This window comes from Myripristis murdjan, chromosome 7 (genome assembly GCF_902150065.1).
Source record: "Myripristis murdjan chromosome 7, fMyrMur1.1, whole genome shotgun sequence".
In the NCBI taxonomy this organism is placed as follows: Eukaryota; Metazoa; Chordata; class Actinopteri; order Holocentriformes; family Holocentridae; genus Myripristis; species Myripristis murdjan.
Genome location: NC_043986.1, coordinates 31,691,360 through 31,702,108, shown reverse-complemented (window position 1 = coordinate 31,702,108; position 10,749 = coordinate 31,691,360). Strand labels below are relative to the sequence as shown.

The 10,749-nt window shown below is 42.0% G+C and overlaps 1 protein-coding gene across 3 annotated transcripts in view; it reads right to left on the bottom strand.

The window, feature by feature from the left end:
• Positions 1-6,889: 6,889 nt before the first annotated feature.
• Positions 6,890-10,749, bottom strand: part of tafa5l (TAFA chemokine like family member 5, like) — a 63,829-nt gene continuing 59,969 nt past the window's right edge. For 2 of the 3 annotated variants that reach the window (XM_030054855.1, XM_030054857.1), the window contains 2 exons: positions 9,751-9,798; positions 6,890-8,292 (listed from right to left, as the gene is read on the bottom strand). In XM_030054855.1, coding sequence (XP_029910715.1) covers positions 9,775-9,798 — 24 coding nt within the window. In that variant the 3' untranslated portion in view covers positions 6,890-8,292; positions 9,751-9,774. The remainder of the gene's footprint in view (positions 8,293-9,750; positions 9,799-10,749) is intronic. The other variant, XM_030054856.1, reaches the window with a different exon arrangement.

Genomic DNA, 10,749 nt, shown 5'->3' with positions numbered 1-10,749 from the left:
AAATAGTCTCCAAACGCACATTGATTATGAGGCAACCGGCACCACAATTTCATTTTGAACATGAAAGATGATCCAGCAGACAGAAAGGGGGTGGCAGAGTTCATATTTTGCAGCTATAATCGCTGACAATATTTATGTGACTGCACTCTGAGGACAATTAACATTTTGTCTTCCTGGTTTCCAAGATGATATCACAGCCAGTGGAAAGCTGAGGGCGGCGAGCAGCGCTGTGGCAAACAAAACCGCGGCTAGACTTTGAGCTGCAGTCAAACTCCAGTATCAACAGAAAACAATTATGTTTTCAGGGAAGCATTTCTCTGCTCACAGCACTGCCCCCTGCAACAGCTACCATCATTTTGATACCACTGAATATGTACACTGTGGATTCACATCAGACAGACTCATGAGCAGCTAAACAGATGGGAAGAACTCTCTTTGTAAATAAGGCGGCGGATAAACTGAGTTTAGCTGGGTTTACTCTCCACTGCGTGATTGGCTGTGACAGAGTCTCACTATCCATATGCTGTGTGCATGAATTAATAGTACATGCATTAAGCATATGTTTATTCACTGTTTGCAGAAAAAAAGAGTGAATTTCCATAATGCTGTGCAAAGCAACAACAATACTACATGCTAAGAACAAAGTGAAGCGCAAAGCTGCATTAGACTCAGTGACAAATGCACAAATACAATAACAAATACAACATGTTTAATAAAAAAGTATACAAATTAAGCATATATTCATACCTTGATATATGAATCATGATGACTTAAAGGATATACTAATGACCAGGAATTAATGACTGAACAATTAACTATCCTTCTTGTAATGTACCAATTCCTCACCAGCTAATAGTGTTAATATAATAAACTGACAGACACTACATTTTTTACATATACTATACTGTTTACAAATCATTAGCCAATGCATTGTTATGTAAAAGTATAATGGTTCGGCTCCTGTGGGTGGCATTTTGGTTTAGCTTAGCATAGAGACTTGAATTTGATAGGAGACATTAACCTAGCTGCGTCAAAGTGAAAAAATAAACCTTACAGTGACTGCAAAAGCTGTCTTATTTACAAAATGTATTGTGTGTATCACCTGAAATAATAATAAAACAAAACAAAAAAGACATTTTTTTTAGGAGAAGTTAAATGGTTACAACACATGTATCCTGATTAGTTGATTTTTTTCATTTTTAAGTGAAAAAATCTTAAATCTTAAGTTTAAAAAAGGGTATTTTGCCCAAAATGTTGGAGTATTCCTTTAAATAGCAATCAATACATCCGCTCATGGTATTATTTTATACCTTACGTCACGATGAATTAATACATTATAAGAAAGCTTAACAGTAAGCTCAGGTAATAATGCTGAATAATTAGTATGCAGCATGCCTTAACTTATTATGATTCCTGATTCATTCATTAGCTAAAATATTAATATATATTTAATTCATGAGCCAGATGTTCTTGTTGTAAAATGTTACCATCTGTTGTGTTCTGTTTCATCAAAAGGAGTACATTTTATTAAATATACTTGTTTGTTCTCCTTGACCTTGCTGTTTTTCTGCAATTGTTGCTGAATCTCATGCAGCTTTGTGCTTAGCATGCAGCATTGTCGCTGCTCTGCATGATATAATGGAAATTCACTCTCTTTCTTAACTGAGTCCTCAGTGTCCTCGGTGGCATCGGGTTGTTTTCTTTGCGTGGATCCCGGGAAAACTGGCTCCTGGCGTGTGTAAAGCTAATAAGAATCCAAATAAACAAGCCTCCTGCATCTTCCATTGAGGCTTCCCAGCAGTGGCCGGGGCCTGTTAATTGTCTACATGCAGGAGGTGGCTGGCGATCAGCAAGATAGAGGTGGCAGGAAAGAGTCCTGTGATGACTTGACCCGCGTGTTAAACGGTGCCACTCAACCTTTTAAAATTCAATAAACAAGTCAATAGTCCCGCGTGGAGCTCCAGACCCTCATCACAGTGAACTTCCTGCCGCTTGCATGGGTCAATGGTAAAATCTGACTTCTGACCTCCCCTTATCAGGAGGGCACAAGAGGTGGCCAGAGGGAACAACTCAGCGTCAGCGTGGTATACCAGTCTACAGGTTCACACGCAGCTGGTTTAGCTGAAAGATGGCAGACAGCTGACTTCCTCGTGGCTCTTTCTGAGTTTATCTAACAGGCAGAATCAGATGAGGCAGAGTGCATCCTTGGAAGAATAACCCTTGAGAGAACGCAAATGAATCACATAGACTTTTTCCAACGGCTCGAATATGCAACCCCGCCGTCACATGTTGACGTGAGAGAGCGACGGCCCCATTGGTTCATTTTGGCTCCGGCCCACTCTCTCCTTGACTCACCAAATGAGGGGAGTGAAGGATGTTGTGCTCTTCTGTATAAGCGCTCGCAGCAAAATAGAGTTTATTAAGACCCATAAAAAACAACATTAAAATTCACAACCGAGGGAGCGCCGCCTGACCCCCGGAGAATGATAAATTAGCTTGTGTTGCTCTAGCAAAACGACCATTTTATACCTTCATCTCCCACCCCAGAGTGTGAGTGGAAGCGATCCAGAGGCTGTGGGCCGGGAGGCGGCTGGAGCAGCCAAACGCTCCCCGGCTCTGTGGATGGCATTGATCTCCTCTTGTCTTCTCTTCTCCTCAAAGGAAATTAGTCAGTGTGGTATGATTATGTGACTATGAGGTGTGAATGACATTTAAGAGTTTTTTTTTTTTGTTTTTTTTTTGCTTTTTGTTATTACTTCTCTTACTTACACGAGGTTAAATTGCTTGTCTTTATTGCTGCTTTTATTGTTTTTTAAATTGTTGTTTTTATGTATTGCACCACAGCCCGGGAGGCACTATAATTTTGTTATTTTGGTTTCGCACTGCAACAGGAAGAGTGACATTAAATGTAACTTGAGCTGAAATTCAGTCACATCTTTTTTCCCATTGAAGGCGTGGGCATCAAGTCATCTCGGCACTCTGCATACGTTCATCGACTGTGAGTCCAAATTACATCTTGTAGTTTTTAGCACTGTGAAGAAGTGCAAAGATCACAAACAAACAAACAAACAAACAATAGGAAGCAGTAGGGACTCACAGAAATTGAATGAATTTAAACAGGTTTTCAGTTTTGGTGACAAATAATGGATGGACTCCAAATGCCATTGAGGTTTCTTAAAATAACCGCCTCAATCTCACTCAAAGAAGGTTTAACATCACTTTACAAGTGTTGCTTTCCATAACTAAAATACACATATGCCCAGCGAGCGCACACGGATGATAGTTTTGCGGTGCATGCATGCTTGTCTGGGACGAGTTGTAGCTGCTGAGTGCAGCCGCCTCCTCATCATTTCGGGGCACGAGGGCGCTGGCCCTCCTGCAGTTCCAATCGTGAAATAGACATCTGAATGAAAACCCTTGTTGTGTTGTGTCTGTGCATAAATTTCAGTTGTTACTCTCACATAAATCATGCATTATTACAGCAACATGCGATGGCTGATGAAAAACTGCAGCCTACAATCTTTGTGTGCTAAAGGGCATACTCTGATCGGCTGACACTGCACATTAAAAATAACTGGACCTGGGGAAGTAAATTTTTCTCCTCCTGACTAGCAGTAGTTCAAATTTGTCCTCTGTGGAGGACATGTGTAATCCTGAATATCTCCCACCCACTGCATACTACTGCATTAACTCCTTTTGCTATCTTCAGAGGACATTTAGGGCTTTTCAGTGATACCAAATGTGAAGGGGTGGGGCTTTGGTACCTTTCACTTCCTCATTCAGGAAAATGGCGTCCATCAGTGCAAGCACATTTTATGGGAAGAGGAAAAATAAGTACATAATACATTTTATTGAGCAGATTTTGGTTTGAAATGTTGTTGGCATATTTTTTATAAGTCTCTTAAGAACACATTAAAACATTTTCTGAATTATTTTAGCTGTATTTTAGCATAGTGTTTAAGTGTTTAAAAAATGTCCTCCGTAGTGGACATTTGTAGTTATTTCCTCCACTTTGTTCTGTTTTTTCAAATGATAAGAAAGGGACAAGAAAGGGACAACAAGCTAGTTGCCATGGCATCCTCTGCCTATTGCATTGAACCTCAGGACACACACAGAAGATGGTGCAAGAAAGACAAAAGGTTTGTCCAGGTGTCAAGGCCACTGGCAATTGCTGAGTACAACACCAACATGGGTGGTGTGGACTTGGTTGACCGAATGTTGAGTTTCTACAGGATGGCCTCTCGCACTCGGAAATGGACAGTGTGTGCAGTTTTCCACATTTTTGACCTGGCAATCACCAACTCATGGCTTCAGCATAAGAGTGACTGCCAGTGTCTGGGGAAGAAACCACTGAAGTTCCTTGACTTCAAACTGCTCCTTGGTGAAGACTTGATTACTCGGGGCCCAAGCAGGAGTCGCAAGTGACAGCGAAGATGACTACACTCCCCCACATCACAAGTGGAAACCGCAGCCAAATGCAGCTCTGAGACACTGTGGCGCCATCCATCTTCCAGAGATGGTGGACGAAACACATGCATCAAGGTGTCGCAGATCCGGCTGCAAGAGCAAAACATACGTGATGTGCATGAAGTGGTATTCCTTTGTGTTTCCAAGAGGGGGAATTGCTTTTTGAAGTATCATACCAAGTAAACACAACAAAGCAAAACACAACAAAGCAAAAGTGATGATGGACAGTTATGTGGATGTTAAACTCATTCTTATGTTGACTTTTTGGTATTTTCTGTGGAACTAACTAGTTGCCATCAAGGTTCCATTTTACAGATATGGCGTTCCGATGTCCACTGCAGTGGACACAATATCTTAAAAATAAAACCTTATAATAAAAAAAAAAAAAAAAAAAAAATTCAGTATTCTAATTATCTTACAAAGATTGGGGAATTTTTTAAAAAATGTGATTGGACAATATTTTTTTTCCCGGTAGTCAGGAGGCTATGCAGCATTGCCAGTTGATCATGAACGCCGGATGGCCACCGGGACTAAAGGAAATACTATCAGCGACTTTTCCAGTATTTATAGTTTTAGGTGTTGATGAATGTCCAGAGTTCTTTGTACTTAGCTAAGTCGCCACCAAAAGATCGGCTTACTGTTGAAACCTTTAGAAAGCGCCGGGCTAGCTGCTAGACACCAGCAGCTGGATCTCGGCCACACTGTGAGGCGCATGCACACACATGCAAAATGCTGTAGCCCCACCTAGTGGAGAAGTCACACCATGCCACTGAGTTTGAGGAATGGTTCAACAGATTGTATAGGACAGCAGCCACAGAGCCAAAGAGACAGGTGACTGGAGCAGAATTTCAGTAGAAAATCAGGAGAAAATCTAAAATTGAACATCAAGTAAATAATTATTAATGATAGCCAGATAGAGACTGTGCAGTGGATGTTTGTATGTACCCACGTTTTGGAGGAAAACACTCAAACTGTGCTGTGTTCCTGCAAGAGGTGGAGTGGTGAATACAACTTCAGTCAATACAAGGCTGGGTATTTAAATCCAAAACTCAAAATGCTCACTGGAGGTGTATGAAAAATGAAAATCGCATTGCATATGTGTTCAGGCATCTGAAATCACCAAGTGGTACATGCAGGAACCCATTGCACTGCGAGTGTCTACCTTTAATGACGATGCGCTAGCTAACCAAAGTCCCTCGTGAATCATCATTGGCATCTCATTAGCACGATGCTAAGCTAATGGCTCAGTAAATGGTCTTTTATGTGGGCATAAATGCTAATTTGCCACGCTGCAGCGCTGTTCAGCGATGCTGTGTTTAGCAAGCCCGGGCCTCAGGAGTGTGTTTGTGTCTCATTGGGCTTGTCCAGGGATCTACGACGAAAGGCATGACTCAGTTAAGAAGCAAAACGCAAGCCAATAAGGCCGGAGCCGTCCAAGTGCCCGTTGTCATTGCGCTGCCTGATGATTGTGACTCTCTAGGGCACAAAATGAGTCCACTTGATGAAGCTTGAGGGTCAGAGCCCCGGCGCTAGCACTTTGAAAACTCATTCTTCTAAAAACTGGCAAGAAAACACCAGTAAAATGTGATGCCGTCAGCACCGAGCTCGTTTCCATGGAACCAGTAGCGGCTGCCAAACAGCGGAGGTGTTATTTGTGCCAGTGATGTTCGACTCTTTTTAATGTGACTTCTATTATCAGTTGATGCTGGGGCACATTAACTGGCAGGGCGGATTTTGAGCCTGACCGCTTTGAGATGTGAAACAAGTCAGACACAAGATCACATCCCTGTTGCTCCTGGTCTTACTTAGATCTTCCTCTGAAAACCCGACCACTGCCGCTCTGACTGATGCAGTGCAGCAGCAGCTCGCGCATCCACACTGATTCCAATCAAAGAGACAATTTATTTATGGCGAGTGCAAAGCAAAGTGATAAAAGAGGCTGCACCAAATCAAAGGTAGGAGATCAGGTGAGAATTTGTTTTTTTTGTTTTTTTTTCCCTCCCCACAGTCCGCTGTTGACCTGGAAACCAACACACACACACGCACACACACATGCACAGACACAAGCTCCAGGGAGGAGACACTCGCCTTTTATCCTCCTGTAATTTCAAAGGAACAAATACATCACATTAACATTACATTAACATTAAATATTAAAAAAACAAAACAAAAAAAAAACACGCCAACTCATCCCCAATGTATATGTACTTGTCTAACCACAGTCTCTTTTGTGCCCTTGCCTTTCTTCCATATTCTACCAAAGGGAAGGTTCATTTTCTGTAATGACACCCATGAAGCATAAAATACATTAACTCCATACATGATTCGAAATGTATGAAGCATTTACAAGCATAAATTATGCATCCCGCTAGTTTGCCTGCATCCATCCGCTATCAAAATAACTTAGACAATTTAGACAAGGATTTTGAAATACATTTAATCACACATGAATGGATTTTAATTACAGAATTTAACTTATGTGACATAGCATAGATCTTTCCCCCATTTTTAATAATATTTCCCCAATATAAATATAGCTAAAGAAAAGACCAGAATGAAAATACAAATCAAAGCAGAATTCATCCATCAAGATTTAAATGAGATCTGTAAAATCACAAATGCATCTGTTTGCAAGATGGTGAGCTCTGGTATGGGTGTGTCCCAAAAAAATGTACAACAGTATGAATTATGTACCGGTTATGATTTATTTCACAGTGTATCTCAGGATGTGCACACACACACACACACACACACACGCATACAAAAGCGTATATACACCCATACATACAGACCCACACGCAGAGGCAGGCACCCACATATATATATATGTAGATGTACACATATATACATGTATACCGATGAAAACAGATGCATACATACGCACGCACATACACACTGGAAAAATCAGCCAGGGGTCCGTATCTGCTAAACGCTTGTGGTGGTGTGTACAGGATGTGTGAGGTTCATTGACATAATCTACTGGGCTAGTCTATGTTTGCACCACATAAAAAAAAAAAAATTAAAAAATACAAGTTATAAGCCAAGTCATTCAAAATGTCCACATTTCACCATCATGACCTCGACTGATTAAAGAAAGACAGAGTCAAGTCATTTCTGTCCTCTGTACTTGTGACATTCCAAAAAAACTTCCATGCTGTTTTCACAATGTCCATCCTTTGTATATGAAGATTTTGGAGGTGATAGCCTTGAACGTTTTTACTCAGTCACACAGGATTAAAGTGTAAAAGCCTACAATCCAACAGATGATATGCTCTGGCTCAGTCCCAATGACAGAAAGCGCTGCCATTAAATAAACCGTTCTGGGCTGGAATATAACCCTGGATGTCTTCACAGCGGTGATACTGGAGAAGATGAAGGGGCTGATATTTGAAAGTCTAAATGAAGCCACCGAGGTAAGAAATATCTTGAAGGAGTCTTCCCCGGCAGAACTGACAGTGGCAACAAAAAAAACAAAACAACAACTTCAAAAGACTTGGACTTCAGTGGGTATTCCACTGCCCTTTTGATGAACGCTCCTCAGAGGGCTTTTGCTCTACATCGTCTTGGTCATGGATTGGTTGTGGTGGAGATTCAATGCTGATGGTGCACCATGCTGCTCGCTGGAGACTTCGCTGACAGTTCTCAGAAATCTGGACCGGATGAAGAGCCAAGAGTCTGTCATAGTGGTGAGTGGAGGGGCTCTGGGTATTTTTCCTGAAGTTCAAGCCTTGTGTATTGTTTGGGAGCATTAAGTTGGTGAATGGACACAATGTTCTGGGGTGGTGATTGGCCTCCGTCCCTGTTGTACCATGGATGTCAACAAACCTGCAGAACATAAGAAAACAACAATGAGAAAAGAGAAACCCTGTGATGAAGACCATTCAGTCTCTTATGGTTCTTTCCTCCCTCTAACTCTACCTCTGAGGAAAGCTAATTCTGTTGAAAATATTGTGCAGGCTAAGGAATACATGACACAGGTGTTGTTTTCCACAACTCCTTCATTTTACCAGCGGAATTCTGCTGTTAATGACTAAATTTAGCCAATCAATTAACTTAAAACCCCATCGTGCTATATTATGAATATATTATGTGGAGAAATCTATAAATTCAAATGCATAAATGATTCAGGGTGACAGTGGACAAATTTGACACCCTAGACTGCCCATATGAATCATTCAGACGGTTAAATATGAGTTGGCAAATCCACAAAGAATTGCATGAATTCCCAGGCCTGGAAAATAAATATTTATGATGCCCCCAATTCCCCTTTTCTCCCTGTCCTTGGTAATTGCGCGTGATTCATTTTGTTTTCTTGGTGGAAGAGGGAGAATCAATCTTCGAATATTGGCTAGGAGACATAAAGCATGCAGATTCCAAATGCCTCCGGTTCCGCAGAATATAAAAGCTTCACACACACTCAGTCATGTTCTCGGCAGTGGAATTCAATTAAATCTCCAGCAGATTTCCTTCTTTATTCAAGAAAACAATTTTTGGAAGTGCAGTTAACCTGTCTGCGATGTCAGTCTAACTTGGCTGCAACTGTAGCTAACCTAGCAACACTTACCGAGGGAACATCTGCCAGGGGAAACATAAAACAGACCCCCAAGTCTTAATTAATCTGCCCAATTACCATAGTCAATGGCGTTGAGAAAGTGACTTTGAAAGCACAGGCTTTGTTCGAGTCTTGAATATCTTTGCCTTCTTTGGCCAAAAACATGTCTCCATAAATATCAGTGTGTGATTTACCCATCCTGGCAGAAAACCTGGCCATTTGAAGTTGCCTTTCCCTTTGATGTAACCTCGGTGGACTTTGCTTAATTTGCAACCATTCGCATTTCAGAACTTCTACCAATAACTCCCTTTGATTTCCCTTTTTACTATTTCTTCACAAAGATAGATCAAAGTTGCATGGCATCCAAGCGAGAGAGGAAGGAGCCCATTGTGTCTTCTTTGTGTCCTAGACAGACCTGATTAAAGCGAGGTGGTGGGAGTGGTATTGGAAAATAGATGATGACTAGACACTAATGGCCAATCTACTACTGCTGTAGTGCTCCGAGTTAAATTGAACCTGTATACGATACACGCTACCTTTGTACACCATAGAATCCGAGCTACAAATGATTCAGTGTAAGGACCTGTAATAGCACCAGGCATGAACTTAGGGGTGATAATGCATTGTAATGTTTGCTTGCATGTGGTATCAAAACCAAATTCTCTGAAGCAAGGTCAGAGCTGAGCAATCTTAGTAAGAAATGTAGAAGAAAACATGTATCTAGGACTTACTTACTTGCTGTTTTTCTTTGTTCTCTACGACGGCTCCTTGGGCAAAGGCTGGAAAAGAGAGGAGAAGGTCAGCATCAGAGGAACAGAGGAACAGCCTTCACTATCCTTCTTTTGCAAGCAAGCTATCAGGCTTTCTCCCTCGGTGTACTGGCCTTGGACGCAGGACAGCATATGTCCATTTAAAAGCACAGATGGCATAGCTCTCAATTATATCTAAGGTGAGACGATGGAAGCTGAAGGTTATTTTGTTCTCTCCCGGTTTTTACGACCTCTGAGGACGCTACTTCTAACTTTGGCCAGAAGTACCAGTAAGTAATGGCCACGTCATCATCTGGGGCTAAAGAGCAACAGAGACCTTTGTGTCTTTACCATCAGCTGTATCAAAGATGTTGAAAAATTTGATCACATTAGCTGTGGTGCGCAGCGATAAGTACATGCCATCTCTATTTATTTTTTCCACTTTGTTTCTCTAACAACTCCTCTCTAACACATGAAAAGGCTCTGTTTTCCCCTTGACCGGCAGAAGAAAACAGCCCCCTTGCCTTCTTAATATTGGTGAATGAGCCACTTTTGTGTAGATAATGACTCGGCTAATCATAATCAGGAAGCTAATGGGCTGTTTAGCCAATCAGAGCAGCCGAGGCGAGACGGGTGTCTGGGCAGCGCATTGGCATTCCCAGCAGCCGCCGCTCTCCTCTCAGCTGTGCCAGGCTTTCTGCAGCAGCGAGGCAAACTTGGTATGCTGCTGCCTGCCCGGCTGGCCTGTCGTTCTGCCCATCGCTCTGCGATCTGTTGGTCTGTCTGTCCGACCGGCCGGCCGACTCTGGCACTGTCGAAGAAATTCAGTCCTCCGAAGAGGCGCTGATCCATCACACCTCTCCACCAGCATGTCATCTAAATGCTAAGTACTTCCACTGCATCTTTAAATCAAAACAAGAAAAGAAACAAGAACGGGGGGTGTGCTAGGGTGGGGGTTCCGGGGAGGAAGAGATAAAGGCT